General features: G+C 45.7%; 1 protein-coding gene across 3 annotated transcripts; it reads right to left on the reverse strand.

Annotated features, from left to right (window-relative positions):
• Positions 1 to 668: 668 nt before the first annotated feature.
• OASL (2'-5'-oligoadenylate synthetase like) lies at positions 669 to 17811 on the reverse strand. 3 transcript variants are annotated; one of them, NM_001031790.1, is given in 5 exon segments: positions 669 to 911; positions 3661 to 3902; positions 9614 to 9780; positions 11670 to 11949; positions 17425 to 17811. In NM_001031790.1, coding segments are annotated over 5 exon segments (1047 nt in total). In that variant the 5' UTR covers positions 17587 to 17811; the 3' UTR covers positions 669 to 715.
• Positions 17812 to 18355: the final 544 nt, after the last annotated feature.

An 18355-nucleotide genomic window follows, 5' to 3' on the forward strand; every position in this document is an offset into this window, starting at 1 on the left:
GCCTGGATCATTAACCCACTGAGCAAGGGCAGGGACCAAACCCGCAACCTCATGGTTCCTAGTCGGATTCGTTAACCACTGCGCCACGATGGGAACTCCCGCATCCTTTTCTTGATGAGGAAAATGAGACCTAACTTTTAATAGGTTGATTGGAGTAAATCTGATTACATAACGTCCTTTGATAATAATGATACTATTACTTTCCTTAAGTTCTTGGACCATTAGATACTCTTTGTGCATATGTTTTGGGAGTTGAGGGGATTTTTAACACTGCGTCATCCTTGCTCTCCCAGACTTAGCCTATCTTCTTCTCAGTTTCCCCACAGTCCTCACTTTTCAGCGTTGAGAAGCGCAAATGAAATGATTTTTTTTGGGGGGGGGGTCTTTTTAGGGCTAAAACTGCAGCATATGGAGGTTCCCAGGCTAAGAGTGGAATCCACAGCAACGAGGGCTCTGAGCCGAGTCTTCAACCTACACTACAGCTCATGGCAATTACAGGATCCTTATACCCACTGAGCGAGGCGAGGGATTGAATCTGTGGCCTCATGGATACCAGTCAGATTCGTTTCCTCTGAGCCATGACAGATACTCCAAGAGGTTCAAATGATTAAGCAATAATCTCTAGGACAGCATTGGCGCCCGTGGAAAGAAACAAAGACCACCCAAAAGAGAATGAACAAAGATTATTTATTCCTGAATTGTTATTGCCAGGGAATCAGTCACAGCCTTTGGCTGAGACTCTGAAGCAAGCAGTGTAGTGGGAAGGCTTTATATACCACGGGGGGACTGGGCTCTTGTTGTTATGGCAACAGCACTGTTTCAGGCACTGTCTGGCCCTCTGACTGACTATGTCCCATCTGTAGCCATAGGCCACATTGTAGGTGGGGTCAGCCGGATCCAGGATGATAGGCCTGCAACACAGAGAGAGGGTGCTCAGGTTCTTTCTTGTTTGGAGGCCTACAAGCCAGAAAAAAATATTCCCGGCAATCTTCTGAGCATCTGGAATGTCCAGAGCCCGGGAGGCCTCCAAACATTGCCGGAGAGTTAGAGAATGGAGAGGATTCTAAGAATTCCTTTTAGGGAGAGTGCTTTAGGTATTTGCAAGGAATTTTCAAGGTGTATAGGAAGTGAGACCCCGAAAGGCATGCTGGAACAATACCAGTGGCCCACTTGGGCAGGTGGGCCTCTTACGTTCAGAGCTTTTGTTTTGCTGAGCCAGATACATAAGTGAGCTTGAGGCTAGAGCTGCTGAACTGCTTGGGATAACAGTAACACCACCACCACCACCATTAAACTATGTTTATTGAGGCACTGGATCAGACCCTACATGAATTAACCTATTTTGATCCCTACAACAATTTTTTTTTTTCTTTTTAGGGCCACACCTGCTGCACATGGAGGTTCCCAGGCTAGGGGTCAAATGTGAGCTGCAGCTGCCAGCCTACACCACAGCCGTAGCAACATGGGATCTGAGTGGTGTCTACGACCTACACCACAGCTCATGGCAATGCCAAATCCTTAACCCACTGAGTGAGGCCAGGGATTGAACCCACATCCTCATGGATCCTAGTCAGCTTCATTTCCACTGAGCCACAACGGGAACTCCACTACAACAATACTATCAGGTAGGAACTATGATGATGATGGCGATAATGATTTTCCCCATTTTACAGATGAGGAAACTGAGGCATGGACCTCTCTAAGTTCTCCCAACCTGAAGATGGCATTCTTACCCATCTCCTCTGCCTCAGCAGAGGAGAGGTTGGGAGTTGGGCTGCCACCAAGCCTCTCTCCTCTAGGTAAATGTTGAATAAATATTTTAAAGAATATTGGTTTGAAGGGGGTCTCAAAGCCTACTTGAGTTGCTTGGGGTAACCACATGCTTTGAATGCCAAGTCCATGATCAAGACCTGGCCCTTGTACTCCAGGGCCTTTTGACTTAGGTGGGAGCTGAGACCTGATCTATGAGACAGAATGTGGTAGCAGGTTATTGATGGGAACTGGGCACTTCAGGCTCCTTATTCTAAACTCCCAACATCCCTGGCTCCATGAACTGGTCCTGCCTGAAGGAGGCAGGGAGCAGGGCCAGGCTGCCCTGTGGGATGGGGTCACCTGACCCACAGTGACCCACCAGATGACCTGACATGAAAGGCCTGTGTCCAGTGATCAGATTGGTTCCCTGTGGAATTTGGACCAGGGATGATGGAGGTTCTTCAACAACTAGGAGTGAAAGAGGAGCCAGGCAGGTGTGGAGAGAGAAGCAGAGGCAATGGGAGGAAAGGGAGAATGTGGGCTGTGAGAGTGAGCAACGGAGAGAGGAATCTCTATGTTTGCCTCAGGACAACAGGATCCTGGTTTTCCAGGCTCAATTTTCTGGGCATCCTTACAATAAATCCTCTTTTCATAAGGACATTGGGTTTTTTGGCTTTGTAAAAAAAGACCAACAGCGGGAGTTCCCATTGTGGTTCAGCAGGTTACAAACCCTACTAGTATCCGTGAGGATGTGGGTTTGATCCCCGGCTTTGCTCGGTGGGTTAAGGATCCAGCATTGCCTTGAGCTGTGGTGTAGGTTGCAGATGTGGTTCAGATCCCATGTTCCTGTGGCTATGGCATAGACCGGCAGCTGTAGCTCCGATTTGACCCATAGTCTGGGAACTTCCATGTGCCACAAGTGTGCCCCTAAAAAGCAAAGCAAGCAAACAAGCAAGCCACATAAGGGAACAATAAACATTCTTGTGATTTTGCTTGCGTTGGCCTAAAGCTTCTAATACAAAGAACTGTCTCAGGCTGGGTTTCCCCAGAAGCAAATCTCAACTGGAGGATTTGAGCACAAGTCATTTGCATGGAAGAAGAGGCTAGGAAGCACCAATGAGGGAGTGGAAAAGGGAGAGAGGGATGGGAAGGATGCCAATAAAGGGTATGAATGGAGGTGGTTACCACTGTGAGCAACTGGGGGTTAGTCCCACTGGGCAGACTATGGGAACTAGTGTAGAACACGTGACCCAGAGAGAGTCCTTGCATCTGAGATGGAAAGGAGTTGGGGTATTTATACACCAACTTCCACCAGTCACTGGGGGAACCTGAAAACCCACAGGCAAAGGGATGTAGGTGCTGACAGTTGGAGGTTGAATCAGCCTTCCCTGCCATGGTTAAGGCCCAGGGGATACACACAGGCACTGGCAGAATATGCTATGATCCTGAATATTTATCTGACATCAACCATAGACTGGATACAGTAGGCCCTTTAGGTATATTTTCTCTGACTCTCCCGATAGTCCTGCATGGTTGGTGCCAATGACTCCTGTATTACAGATGAGGAACGGAGGCTCACAGAAATGAGAAGATGGCAGGACTGGGATTACACTTGGGTCTCCATGATTCTTTCCATGCTGTAGCTAAAAACCACTGAAAGGGGAAAGAGGGTTAAGGTAGGGTGGAGTGCTGGCTAAGAAGCACAAGGAAAAGGCTTATAAACCCTAAGGCCCTGGTGAGTCTGGAAGGTGGCCAACTTGAGGAGTCAACCATGTGGGAGTGAGAAGTCAGCTTTCCTCCTTAATAACATCCCCCCCCACCGCCCCCTCGCCAAAACTCAAGACTTCCTTTCCCTCTGTTCTCTTTCTTTCCTCTTTGATTTGTGATTGGCACGCCATGATCCAGTACCTTTCTTTTTTGAGCTGTTCTCTGACAAAGTCCTCAATGATTGGGTTCTGGAACTTGTAGTAGTTGGTCCAGTAGATACAGAGAGATTGATACTCCTGGAGCAGGCACATCACCGTGACGAGGCCTCTGTCCAAATGGAAACGCTCATGTGCCTTTGTACCCACTTCCCAGGCATAGATGGTCAGTAGCTCGAGGGCATAGAGAGGGGGCAGCTTAGCAATGGGGCACCTGGCTTTCACGTACTGTTGAAAGAGATGGGGAGAGAGAGAGAGCTCAAGATTCCTCATAAGGATGACACTGGACTAGAAACTGGGAAAATCCAAGTTCTTGTACCAGCTCTGCTACCTACTGGCTGTGTAAACTTGGCCAAGTCACTTTCCCTCCCTGGTCCTAAATGGAGTTCTCCACTTTAGAATTAAGCAGGTAGGTTAGTCCAATCAGTTTCAAACTGTGCTTGACATAACTTCTGGGATGGAGTGATGAAGAGGTTCCAAGGAGCAAGTAGGTTGGGCTTGCCATTGGCACCCCAGCCCAAGTGACCCCATTTTAAACTATTTGGCTTTCTGAAAGGTTTCTTTTCAAGAAAAGCCTTCTTAGCTAAAGAGGAAAAAATAGTGTGTTTTGGGAAATTATAGGACTAGGTAATAGCTGAGAATCAGTGGTGAACATCAAGGTTGCCTCTCTAATGTGTTTCTTCCTTCTCCATTGTATAGTAGCCATGCTGTTTGGGTGGGTTTGACCTGACCCTCAACTCCTGGGTTGGCCCTAATTGCACAAGATCGTCAGTAGGAACCCATTCCTCTAGCCAAGTGATTGGTTAAAGAGAAGCTTTGTGATCTAAGTTGACTCAGTATGAGGCAAGCCTGGTTCTTTTGTTCAATGGTTGAAGGAAGAGAAGTCCTCTCTTGTACATGGATGTGAGGGCAGGAACAGATGTGGCCACTTTGCCACCTTGAGGGAAACCAGCCTGACGACCTAGCTGACATATCAAGTTGAGAGAAACTGAGAATATTATAGAGAAACAGAGCTGGAGCCTTCACTCTTATGGGTTTTCACACGTGAGCTGATAATTCTCTTTATCGGTTAAGCCAGTTTGAGTTGGTTTTTCTGTTTTTCTGTTACTTGTAAAAGAAAACATCTTATTAGATATCGGTCACTTCCTGTCTAAAGAACTTCTCTAGTATCAAACTAGGAAATGGAAATTTCTGTCACATATCCAGCTATTCGGTTTCTGGAATCAAAATTGACATCTTGTCTTGTGGCCATTATAAGTAAATATCATATCACACCCACAATTGAAGGGACAAAAACCCCCTTTGACCTTGAAACAAACAGAAACAGGGTCATCTTGTCCAGTTCTAGTCCCCCCGCAAAAATGAAAACTTGAGCCTTTCCTATAAGTTATTTACTCACTGGCAAAAACAACTTTATCCTGGACTTTAAAATGTTTTTGTTTTTGTTCTAGGGGACTATGCCTGTGGCATGTGGAAGTTCCCCAGCAAGGGACTGCACCTGTGCCACAGCAGTGACCCAAGCCACAACAGTGACAATGCCAGTTCCTTAACCCGCTGCCCCAAGGGAATTCTTGACGCTGCACTTGTGAATGGCCTCTTGAGTCAGGGTTCATTAGTGAGAGACTCAGCACTCCCTGACAAGGAAATTGTAAATCCTATCTCTAATACACATGTTCAGATTTTCATATTTCACTGCTGCTGCAGTGACAACACCAAATCCTTAACCTGCTGCGCCATAAGGGAACTCCAAAATGTTTTTAATTGAATTCAAAGAGATTTTACTAGTGTGATTCTTAAAACTTATATGATAAAGAAAATGCAGAATGCCTAAAATCATAAGATGTAAGCTTGAGGGAAAATGAGTCGTTCATTTCTTTTAGGAGCTTTGATAGCATATTTAATGGTGCACAGAAAAGAACAAAGCAGAAGGAAAGATTTATGTTCCTTTCCAGGGCTGATGCTCAGTGATGCTCTGATTTCTTCATGTTTTGGATTTCTCTGACTTTTGCAAAATAGCACTATGTTGTGACCTTTCTAGATATGACAAGCATGTGAGAAATTTGCTATTTTTCCACTATCAACTGAGACAAACTGTAAACATAGTAATCCTGATAATCGCTTTTTCTTTGAACACCTATTTTTTAAAATTGGATGAAGCCTTTCCTTCTGCAGTCTGATTCCCTTGTAAATTCTCTGCAAGTTCTTATTTAGTAAATGATTTTTTTTTTTTTTTTAGCCGCACCCATGGCATGCAGAAGTTCCTGGTCCAGGGATTGAACCACAGCAGTGACCCACACTATAGCAGTGACAACGCCAGATTCTTAACCCGCTGAGTGACCAGGGAACTCCAATAAATTATTTTTGTCTCTCAGTTTCTTTTTCCTGTTTTAGGTCCCACTGAGACTGTTCTGGGGACTTACCTCCAAAGCTTGTCAATCGTGTTGTCAGACACGCCTCCTTTTTAACACCAAGGCTGAATCTTGAATGCAATAGCTTTTATTCTTCTGACATTTCTCTCCTCCCTCCCCACCTCTACTCTATTTTTTCTTTTTTTTCTTTTTTTTTTAAGGGCCACACCCAAGGCATATGGAAGTTTCCAGGCTAGGCATCGAATTAGATCTGCAGCTGCCAGCCTACACCAGAGCAATGCCAGATCCAAGCTGTGCCTGGGTCTTATACCACAGCTCACTACAATGCCAGATCCCTAACTCACTGAGTGAGGCCAGGGATCAAACCTGCATTCTCATGGATGCTAGTAGGTTTTGTAACGCACTGAACCACAACAGGAACTCCAGGTCATAAAATATTCTTGAACCATGATAATAAATAACAACTCCTAGGATGTTACAAAGTCTCCAGATAAAAATGAACTATTAACCTTTTTAGCATTACAAGACTGCTTTAACATATTATATAGTGAACTCTTAGTGTCCTTAAATTTTTTTTTTTTTTTTTTTGTCTTTTTGCCATTTCTTGGGCGGCTCCCACGGCACATGGGAGGTTCCCATGCTAGGGGTTGAATAGGAGCTGTAGCTGCGGGCCTATGCCAGAGCCACAGCAACGCGGGATCTGAGCCACGTCTGCGACCTACAGCACAGCTCACGGTAACGCCGGATCGTTAACCCACTGAGTGAGGCCATGGATCGAACCCGAGACCTCATGGTTCCCAGTCAGATTCGTTAACCACTGCGCCAAGACGGGAACTCCCTTAGTGTCCTTAAATATTGATGAACACATCTTAACACTTAGCTAAATAAAAGTCCTCAAATAAAAGAAAAATCAAGTTGGAGTTCCCATTGTGGCACAGCAGAAATGAATCTGACCAGGAACCACGAAGTTGCGGGTTTGATCCCTGGCCTCGCTCAGTGGGTTAAGGATCTGGTGTTGCTGTGAGCTGTGGTATAGGTTGCAGACATGGCTCGGATCTGGCGTTGCTGTGGCTGGGATGTAGGCCGGCAGCTGCAGCTGTGATTATACCCCTAGCCTGGGAACCTCCATATGTGGCGGGTACAGCCCTAAAAAGGAAAAAAAAAAAAATCAAACTAATACCAAATCAAAAAAACTGTTTCAGGAGTTCCCATCGTGGCTCAGTGGTAATGAACCTGACTAGTATCCATGAGGATGCAGGTTCCATTCCTGGCCTCGCTCAGTGGGTTAAGGATCTGGTGTTGCTGTGAGCTGTGGTGTAGATTGCAGACATGGCTCATATCCCACGTTGCTGTGGCTGTGGTGCAAACCAGCAGCTGCAGCTCTGTTTTGACCCCTACCCTGGGAACCTCCATATGCAATGGGTACAGCCCTAAAAAGACAAAAAACAAAACAAAACTGTTTCAAAAAACTGTATAAGGTTAAATTCTTGTCTTGGGGCAGATACTTGAACAATGGAAGGACCATAGAAGTAAAGTTGATATGTTGTTCTGTGGACATTATCAATAAATGTGCATATCATATTCATGAAGAAAATTGTTTGTACCCTTAGACAGACAAATAGATCACGTTGTTGAGTTCTAGTTTTTCAAATCCACAAAACCTTGGATCATTAAGTAACTGACCAAAAAAAAACAATTTCATTCCTGACTTCGGTGATGTTAATATCCGAAGATACAGCACAACCTTGGTTTAGGTGATAATCATGTAAGAAAACAGTTGTTTTTCCACCATAAACATACTAACTAACTGTAAACCAACTTTGGTAATATTCTGATTTTTTGCTTGTTTTTGGCCGTCCCGAGGCATATGGAGTTCCCAGGCCAGGGATCAGATCAGAGCAGCAATTGTGACCTAAGCCAAAGCTACGGCAACAGGGGATCCTTAACCCACTCATGGTGCCCAGCCAGGGATTGAACCTGAGTCCCAGTGCTCCTAAGATGCCACTGATCCCATTGTGCCACAGCAGGAACTCCAGTAATATTCTGATTTTTATCTTTAAGCATTTTTTTTTTTAATGGGCTGGTTGCTCTAAAGTCTTTTTTTTTTTTTTTGTCTTTTTGCCATTTCTAGGGCCGCTCCTATAGCATATAGAGGTTCCCAGCTAGGGGTCTCATCAGAGCTGTAGCCGTCTGCCTATGCCACAGCCACAGCAACGCGGGATCGGAGCCGCTTCTGTGACTTACACCACAGCTCACGGCAACGCCGGATCCTTAACCTACTGAGCAAGGCCAGGGATCCAACCTGCAACCTCATGGTTCCTAGTCAGATTGGTTAACCACTGAGCCACGACAGGAACTCCTCTCTCTAAATTCTGACTCTCACCATTTTTTTCTAAAAGAGGAGTTTCTATTGTGGCTCAGTGGTAATGAACCCGACTAGTATCCATGAGGATTCGGGTTTGATCCCTGGCCTCACTCAATGGGTTAAGGATCCAGTGTTGCCATGAGCTGTGGTGTAGACTGGCAACTGCATCTCCAATTAGACCCCTAGTCTGGGAGCTTCCATATGCCCCTGGTCCGGCCCTAAAAAGACCAAAAAAAAAAAAAAAAAAAAAAAGAGAGAGAGAGAATTTTTGAAAAGTATTTTAAAAATAAAATAATTAAGAACACATCTTTTCTTTCTAATTTTGTGTTTGTTTCTGAGTCTTCTTTTGAGAAGATGACTCTGTTCCTCGGGTATTTTGAAATACACCCAGAACCATGCAGACTACATATGTGAAATCTAAAAAGTAGCTGTTGGAGTTCCCACCATGGCACAGTAGGTTAGGAACCTGACCTCAGTGACTTGGGTAGCTGCAGAGGTGTGGGTTTGATCCCTGGCCTGATGCAGTGGGTTAAAGGATCCGGTGTTGCCACAGCTGTGGTGTAGGTCTTGACTGTGGCTCAGATTCAGTCCCTGGCCTGGGAACTTCCATACGCTGCAAGTGTGGCCATAAAATTTTTAAAAATAAATAAAATATCATTGTACAACTACAAATGTAACAAATTCATTGAGTAATAAAATAAAACAAAATAAAAATAAATAAATGAATAAATAAAATAAAAGGCTATTGTGGATGTATTCGCTCAGTAATGATCATAATACTGGGGAACTCAATCATTTGGAGGAGGAATTGGTGCAGGGTGGAATTAAACCAATCTTTCCTCTTGATAGTCCCTAATCAGCTGAGATTAATGTACAGAGAGCCCAGAAGTGGACGTAGCCAGCACTGGACTGTAGCTAGACATTGAAAGCATTTGTTCTTTGAGATACTGTATATTCCTTATTTTTCTCCTTCTTTCTCTGTTTCCTTCTCCTCTCCCTCCTATTCCTCCTCCTTCATTTCCATTTTCTTCTAAGTTTCACTTTATGTTACAAAAGACTAGCTTTCCCTCCCACCCACCTTCCTCGCCCTGCCCTTGGTGGTGCTGCCCCATGTGGTTTCCTGAGATGACAGAGCTGGCTCCTGGCTTTTCTTCCCCTCCCTCCCTGTCCTTCTGCTCCTACTCCCATCCCAGCAGCCTCCTCACCTTCAGGTACCAGTGTTTTACCAGTCGCAGGAGGCTCTTCAGCTTGGCTGGCCGGTGTTTCACAAAGCTTCTCTGTAACTTGGCGAAGGATGGGGAGAAATTTCCAGGCGGCTTGCGGGCCTCAATCAGATCCACATAGACCTCTGCGGAGGGCCCACCATGGGGAACTAAAGGCCCAGAGGAGAAAGGAGGCAAAGGGAATGAGCAGAGTGGCAGCTTAGAAAGCCCCAGGTTGCTAAGGAGTCTGTCAGGAACAGCCTGTTAGTTCATTGGAGAATCTCTCTGGGGAAATCTGGGACCACAGAGCTGAAGAGACTAAAGATTTGCCTTCCCCATTGTCCTTCTGGAGAATGAAAATTGAGTCTTCCAGGAGTTCCCGCTGTGCCTCAGCAGTAATGAACCCAAGTAGTATTCATGACGATGCAGGTTTGATCCCTGGCCCTTGCTCATTGGGTTAAGGATCTGGCGTTGTTTCGGCTCACGTCAACCCCTAGCCTGGGAACGTCCATGTGCCACGGGTGCTGCCCTAAAAAGCAATTAAAAAAAAAAAAGTCTTCTAGAAACAGACTCAGAGGCATAGAGAACAGACTTGTGGTTTTGTGGTTGCCTGGTGAGGGGCACAGGTGGTAGTGAGTAGATTGGGAGTTTGGGATTAGCAGATGCAAACTATTATACATAGGATGGATAAACAACAAGGTCTTAATGTATAGCACAAGGAACGAGATTCAATATTGTGTGATAAACTATAATGGAAAATAATATGAAAAAAATGTACATAGACTTCTTTTGAAATTTGTTTAAAATCATAGTTGATTTACAATGTTGTGCCAGTTTCTGCTGTGCAGCAAAGTGATCCAGTCATACATATATATACATTCTTTTTCTCGTGTCATCTTCCATCATGGTCTATCCTGAGAGATTGGATATAGTTCCCTGTGCTGTACAGTAGCACCTCATGGCTTATCCATTCTAAATGTAATTATTTGCAGAAAAAGAATGTATACATGTGTATAACTGAAACACTTTGCTATATAGTAGAAATTAACACAACATTGTACATTAAACTATACCTCAATAAAATAAATTTTTAAAGTAGTTTTTCTATTCTTCAGGCCACTGAAGGACTGCTGTCTTCTCTGGATGTGCCTGATACTCTCAGTTCCCCTTAATATCTGTTTTGTATCTCTTCCTCGGCGATTATCTGAAGCTTCAACCGCCATAGGGGAGAATCAGTTCCTTGTAAGAAAGCTGGGCTCAGAGAGCATGTTTGCTGAAGGGTGGGGCGGGCATCCCTACCACCAAAGCATCCCATTGTCTCTTTCTGGCCCAGAGGGGATCCCATTTCTGACCCTTTCACCACAGAGCAACTCCCAGCAATCGCTCTAGTTAAGAGGAGCTGGCACAAAAGATGAAAGCCATATCATTTGGGCTTGTATGTAGCTGGTACTGTTGACTAGTGTGTGTGAGTCATTCCTGGGGGCAGCAGCTCTCAGCCAATGGCTGATGCAAAGCTGGTGGATGAAACACTCTGATATCCCACTGGGAGATGGTTGAGATGTAGTCTGCCCTTTCTACCAGAGTTCTCCAGGGGCACAAGCCCAGTTGTTCACAATGCTGACTTGCTTAGGATGCACCTTGTAATGCTCATCCCCTTCAGCTTCACTCCCCTTCTTTCCTACCTTCCTTTCCTGGGACTGCTTAGCCTCAAACCCCTGTCCCGGGTTCTGCTTCCAGGAAAGCCCAGACAATGACAGTCCCCTGCCTCCGTATTAAGTGTTCCAGAAGCAGCTGGGGTTGTTCTCTTTCACTTTCATGGGTCTCATCTCCTCTCCAACCATATATTTTTATCTGCATGATTCTTCGATAAATCTGTTTCCAAGTTGAGCTGTGAGGCAGCCTGAGTTGGGTCAGACCCAGGCACTGCAGTTACCCAGCACCCAGCATGGGACATGGGTTGACCAGAAGAATGGATGTGTTTGCATATGGCCACAAAGGAGAAGTGAGGAGCTGGGGGGAGGCCAGCCATATGAGTTGGGTGGGGTTCCCCTCCCCTTACCCAGGTCCCTGTAGGCAGGCATGATGGTGAAAGTGATGGGCCCTTCCAAATTCTTGGTCCAGATGGTGAAGGCGATGGCACAGAAGACTTCCTCGACCAACCACACGTCCTTCAGATCAAAGGCCAGCAGCCCCTGGCAAGAGCATAGTGTCTTAGAGAGCTGGTCCAGCATGTTATCGAGGTCCTCGGTTTCCCGGAAGCTGCGGAAACAGCTCAGAAATGCCACCAGCTCCACCTCTGTGCTGTCACGGAGCACCGTGCCGTTCCCGAAGGCGCCCACCTGTGGAACAGAGTCCTGTTACCCAGAGGCTACTGACTGTACCAGACAATCGCTGAGACTATTTACATAGATTATCCCTTTTAATGCTTGCCACCCCCACCCAGGATGCGTAGGTGGCACTGACCAGAAAAGAAGGAAGGAAGGAAGAGAAAGGAAGACAGAAGACCAGGGTTCTTGGTCTTCCTTAATCGACAGAAATTGGTAAGAAGCCAGACAAGAAATTCAGGCCAAGCTCTACTGGGGGTCCTTGCTGCAGCAGGGAGGAGTGAAAATAAGCAAGTTTCCCTTGCTGACTGACTTGCTCCAGGAGGCAAGGGAGAGCTCATTCCTTACATGTTGTGAGGGTAGGGGTGTGTCTGGGGTGGCTTAGGTTATTTGCCCACCTCCTTGCTGGTGTTATGTGCAGGGGGCATGCATAGTACCCTGCTTTTGCTCTCAGCTCCTCAGAAGTGGCAATTGGTTTTCTAGTCTTTTAGTATCTTGTTGCCCATAATTTGCCCCAGTTGCACATGAATGAAGTTATTTTTAGTCCCTTATAGTTTCTTTGTATTTTGTTGATGGAGGAGATGCAACTGCAGCCACTGCAGCAAAGGGTCCCAGGTCCTAGGTCTCAGCCTATCTCACTAACATCTCCTCTTTCCAGGGGAGAAAATGGAGCTCCAATTTGAGCCCTAGCCTGGGAACCTCCATATGCCATGGGTGTGGCCCTAAAAAGAAAAAAGAAAGAGAGAAAGGGAAGGAAGGAAGGAAGGAAGGAAGGAGAAAGAAAGAAAGAAAGAAAGAAAGAAAGAAAGAAAGAAAGAAAGAAAGAAAGAAAGAAAGAAAGAAAGGAAGGAAGGAAGGAAGGAAGGAAGGAAGGAAGGAAGGAAGGAAGAAGAAAGAAAGAAAGAAAGAAAGAAAGAAAGAAAGAAAGAAAGAAAGGAAGGAAGGAAGGAAGGAAGGAAGGAAGGAAGGAAGGAAGAAGAAAGAAAGAAAGAAAGAAAGAAAGAAAAAGAAAGAAAGAAAGGAAGGAAGGAAGGAAGGAAGGAAGGAAGAAAAAGAAAAGAAGGAAGGAAGGAAGAGAAAGGAAGACAGAAAAGATAACGTGTGCCTAGGGCTCGGCAAGGTGCCTGGCACACAGGAAGCCAGCAATCCATCTCTCCTCCTCTTCTTTCTCTAGTTGACTTAGGTCATCTCTTCCGCTGCTTGGGGGTTCAGCTTCCCTATCTGAAGGAAGAGAGCCTGAGCTGGGTGATTTTGAAGGGGTCTTTTGGATGTTCTCAGAGTCTAGACTTGCTCTCCAGTCCTGTCGCCTCTAGTATACGGAGGCGCCCAGCTCTCTGAACTCTCTTTCTCACTCCAGGTCGGAGGTGGAATCACCAGTGATGCGTCAGACCTCAGATCGGCTACCTCTGCTGGTGGGTAGAGTCATTGCACACTGATGATAACCCAGCTGCCAAGTTGAGCCCTCGCAGTGTCTGGCACTACTGAAAGCCCTTTATACACACGATACCTTTTAATCCTCCTTTCCTCTGACTGGGGTGGGGGTGGTGGGTTGTGGTTGCATAATTAGTCCCATTGTACAGCTGAGAAGAGGGAAGTAGTCAGGGGTTAATTGGCTTGCCATGGACTCATAGCCATTAGTCATAGTCACAGAGGTGTCAAAACACAAATCTATTTGCCAGAACACAAGATGTGGTTCTTCTACTCCTTTCGACCCCATGAGTCAAATCTATTTGCCAGGCCTTGCTTCTGTGGGGGAGCCTGCCATTTTTCCCCCCTCTTCCTTTTCCATTTTCTTTCTCCTCCTGAACTTTAACTCAGCATTTCTGCCCCATGTGAGAGGGTGGCTGATGACACTGTCTGTGGATGAAGAGCACATCTCCCTGAAGGCTATGCCATGCTGCCCTTCCCAGTGTTCCCAGTGGTAAGATACAGGCAGAGAGGGAAGAGCGTTCTAAAACAGGCTTCATGACTTGCTTCAGTTCAAACCTATTTAAACCCAAGGACAAGCATTCACTCATTTGGATCAGCACCGTTCACCAGATTTTGAGAGGTGGGGGGAGGGTTTGGAGCCCTAACAAAGCTTCACTTTCTCATTGGCCACTGCTCTTTGGGTGTCTATATTATTGATTGGTTTCAAAGTTGGAGAAGGGGCCATGTGTCTGCAGGCAGGATTTGAGGCTGGGTTAATACCACTTCCTGCTGTTAAAACTCATTCTGAGGCATCCCCCCCATTCTGTCCACTTTATTTTCAGGGTTATCAGTGGTGTCTGTATGAGTCATACTTGTGCCCTGAGTCCAAAAGAAGCTTGGGTAGGAGTTTATAAGGATGCTTTTGTTTTTGAGCATTGACTAATCATTTAGCCTGCATCACCCCATTTGCTTGATGAGGGTAAGAATATGATGATGACTGATGATGATGATGTGGCCCCAATTTCACATGAGAAGACCAAGGGTTTTAGAGAGAAGATGATAAGTCTAAGGTCACACAGCTGATAAGGAAAGAAGCCAAGAGTCAAACCTACATCTGATGTCAACATTTATGGCTTCTCACTTCTAAATCATATGGCTTTAGGCTCCAGGTGCTTGGGACGGGAGTAAAGAAGCAATGCAGGCCTGAAGCTTCTAGATCTTCCGCAAGTGGCTGCCCATAAAGGCAGAACTAGAGCTCTGAGCTGGGAGTCTGGAGTCCCAGTGCTAGTCCTACCTTTGCCACCAGCTTGCTATGTGAACATAGGAAGTCTTTCACCCTCTCTGTGCCTCAGTTTCCTTAGTGCCAACACGAAGGATTGGCTAAGACTGTCTGCCTCCAGGCCTTTTGTGTTGGGAAGCTGGAGCTGGTGTATTAAATTAAGAATATGTAGGAGTTCCTGTTGTAGCTCAGCAGTAACAAACCCAACTAGTATCCATGAGGACTCAGGTTTGATCCCTGGCCCCGCTTAGTGGGTTAAGGAGCCTACACCGTTGCCATGAGCTGTGGTGTAGGTCACAGAAGCAGACTTGGCTTGGATCCTGCATTGCTATGGCTGTGGCTGTGGCCCACAACTGCAGTTCTGATTTGACCCCTAGCCTGGGAACCTGGGAACTTCCATATGCCCAGGGTGCGGTCCTAAAAAGCAAAAAAAAAAAAAAAAAAAAAAAAAAAAAAAAAATGCAGTTTGTTTGTTTGTTTTAATGGCAGCAGTCACAGCATATGGAAGATATGGAAGTTCCCAGGGCAATGACTGAATCCAAGCTTCAGCTTTGAACTGTGCTGCAGCTGCAGCAATGCTGGCTCCTTTAAGCCACTGCACCGGGTGGGGACATTGAATCTGCACCTCCACAGCAACCTGAACCACTGCATTGGGATTCCTGACCCACTGCACCACAGAGAAAATTCCAAGAATATGTATATTTTGACCTGCCACCCACACAGGATTGGCAGGTAGCTCCCTCAACATCCAGATTCCCTCTGTGGGCAAATGAAGCTGCTGGGGTCGTACAGTTTCAAAACACCCACACAAAGGAAGGAGAGGCATTGGATTGATTACTCACAGGTCCTAGAATCAAGGGGTCTCAGTGAGCCCCAGGAGGGGGCAGTCCTCCGTCCCGGGCCACTAATCAGCAGGAGATGGAGCAAGGAGGCAAATGCCAAGTACTTCTAAGGTGATTGGGGCAGAGTTTCCTCACTTCATGGGCTTAACCGTAAGTGGTTATTTTATTTTATTTTTTTATTTTTGGCTTTTTAGGGCCGAACTGTGGCATATGGAGGTACCCAGGCTAGGATCTACTCAGAGCTACAGCTGCTGGCCTATGCCACAGCTATAGCAATGCCAGATCTGAGTGGCGTCTGCGACCCACGCCACAGCTCATGACCACGCCGGATCCTTAACCCACTGAGGAAGGCCAGGGATTGAACCTGCAACCTCATGGTTCCTAGTCGGATTTGTTTCCACTGCGCTATGATGGGAACTCCTCTAAGTGGTTATTTTAAAAAGTTCCCCCAGGAAAAGCAAGGCAGGAATTTGTGTGGGCATCCTAAACTCAAGTTGTCTAAATGTCCGGACTTATCTAAATGTCCAGGCTCTGGTGTGAGCAGGGTCATCATACTGTAAAATGCCTTGGCAGCAACTCAGGAAAAAAAAAAAAAAAGTTTTCCCCAGAAGCTGTTTTTCTCAGGAGTTCTGTTGTGGCTTAAGCAGAAATGAATCTGACTAGTATCCATGAGGACTCGGGTTCGATTCCTGTCCTCACTCAGTGGGTTAAGGATCCGAGCTGTGGTGTAGTTTGCAGACACAGCTCGAATCCCGAGTTGCTGTGACTGTGGCATAGGCCAGCAGCTACAGCTCCAATTTGACCCCTAGCCTGGGAACCTCCATATGCCGCAGGTGTGGCCCTAAAAAGACAAAAAAAAAAAAAAAAAAGTTGTTTTTCTCAAGTTCCCATCATGGTGCTGCGGGTTAAAGGATCTAGTTTTGCTGCAGCTATGGCTCAGATTTACTCTCCGGCCCAGACATGTCCAGATGCCACAGGTGTGGCCACAAAAAAAAATTTTTTTAAGTGTTTTTCTCATCACACCTTTCTTGTTTTGACCCTCTTGAATTATGGCCCTAGCAGGGATAGTGGGTGACATGAGGCAGCTAGAGGAAGGGCTTGGAAGAAAAAAGTCTCAGTGCAGGCAGCCTGGAATAGAGTAAGATAGATCCTGGTTCAAATCCCAGCTCCATCACTAGCTGTGTGATCTTGGTCAGGTAACCTCAGTTCTCTGAGCTTCCATTAAAAACAAAAAAACAAACAAACAAACAAAAAAACCTTTTCATTATCAAAAATTTAAAACGTAAAAAAATAGAGAATACAATGAAAACTCATATATATAGTCAGATTCAACGGGTCTAAACTTTTTGCCACATTTGCTTCAATGGAGCCACTTTAAATTTCAGACACTAAAGAACATTGTCCCTAAATACTTTAGTATTTCTGTCCAACAAAAGAGAACATTTCCACCATAACCACAAAAGTCTTACATCCTAAAAAAACAATTAATTCCCTTATACATAATATCTAATACATGCCTCATATTGACATTTCCCCAGTTGTCCCCAAATTATATTTTATAGATGGCTCATTCACACTAAGAGCCAATCAGAGACATTGCATTACATTCGGTCATTATGAAATTTAAATCACTGAATTCCAATTTTGCTCATCTGTAAAATGGGAAAAGAATAGTACAAACCTTGCAGGGTGCACAAACTAGAGCTATAACATGTTAAAGGGTTAGCCTAGGGCCTCCAAAAAAGTAAACTATTATTATGAGCTTCTTTACTCGACTTGCTCTGCTCAAGGCAGCAGTTTGTTTGTTGGGGTGCCAGCAGCTAGGTGGAATGACTTCAGGTGTCAGTAGCATGGGCTGGGAATAATGAAGCAAGAGGTTCCCCAGTATCCCCAGGGACTAGGACCCTCATGCTGGGTTTTCCCCAGACCTGGCCTGGGTATGGAGGGGATCAGTCTCACCTCTAGCACCTGCACATTCTTCCCAGGGAAGCACTGTTGCCACAGGAACTTCTTCACGGTCCTCACAGCCTCCAGCACTTCTTCTTTACACTCCTTGTGGGGATGCAGGCATTTAGCCACGAAGGTGTCTAGCTTGGAAGCTGGGGTGTAAAATAGCTCCATCTGTCTCAAGAGCACCGCTTTTGGATGGAAATCTAGTCACACACCTACCCAGCTCCTGGCACACGCACACTTCTTGAAGAGGGCTCCCCTGCTGACCTCCAGCACCTTCTGGAATAAAGGACCAAAGTGGAGAGGAAAACAGGGGTGCCTGGCTGGCCTGGGACACCTCTCCTTGGAAGCTGTTCTCTGCAGCAGGGGCACAGTGAACTGAGTTGAACCTGTAAGGCCAGGCCCTCCTTAAGGTGTGGCTTTCAATCATTCTGCTGTAGGTTTCATTTCTCAACTTTTAGTTTCCCTTCTACAGCTTGGAAACTGAAATTGGCTTTGAAAATGGCCCTGGAAGAGGCAACTCCCCCATTACATGGGAGTTGGTTGGTATCCACCAATCCAGTCGCCTCACCTTGTCATACACAACTGGCTGAGAAAGAGAAAAGACTTGCTTAACTTCCAACAGTGGAAATTCTAGTCTCACCTAGAACAAACTCTGGAAATCCACTCTGCCCTCTGCCAGACTCTTAACCTCTCTGATCCTCCCATAAATAACTCTTCAAATGGGTTTAATAACAATACCTACCCCATAGGTTGTTGTGAGGATTCAATATGAGAAAGAATGTTTAGCAGAGAAAGTCTTAAGTAAATGCAAGTATACTTATTTGTTCACTAAACATCTAGTGAGTGCCTGCTAGGTGCCAGACACTGTACTAAGAAGACAAAATAAGATGTGATTCCCACCCCAGGGGGTCCCAGAGCAGTGGAGGAGAGACATTGT

Source organism: Sus scrofa, chromosome 14 (genome assembly GCF_054392235.1).
Source record: "Sus scrofa isolate SSC_HxYL_T2T_F1_AM1 chromosome 14, Sscrofa_HxYL_maternal_Yorkshire_Landrace_v2.0, whole genome shotgun sequence".
NCBI lineage: Eukaryota > Metazoa > Chordata > Mammalia > Artiodactyla > Suidae > Sus > Sus scrofa.

Coding starts and splice junctions, on each gene's coding strand:
- OASL (XM_084993214.1), bottom strand. CDS start 11,841: ATGCTGGACCAGCTCTCTAAGACACTATGCTCTTGCCAGGGGCTGCTG. Junction 3,903..9,613: donor TAAAACACTGGTACCTGAAG/GTGAGGAGGCTG, acceptor CTCTTTCAACAG/TACGTGAAAGCCAGGTGCCC. Junction 912..3,660: donor GAACAGCTCAAAAAAGAAAG/GTACTGGATCAT, acceptor TCTGTGTTGCAG/GCCTATCATCCTGGATCCGG.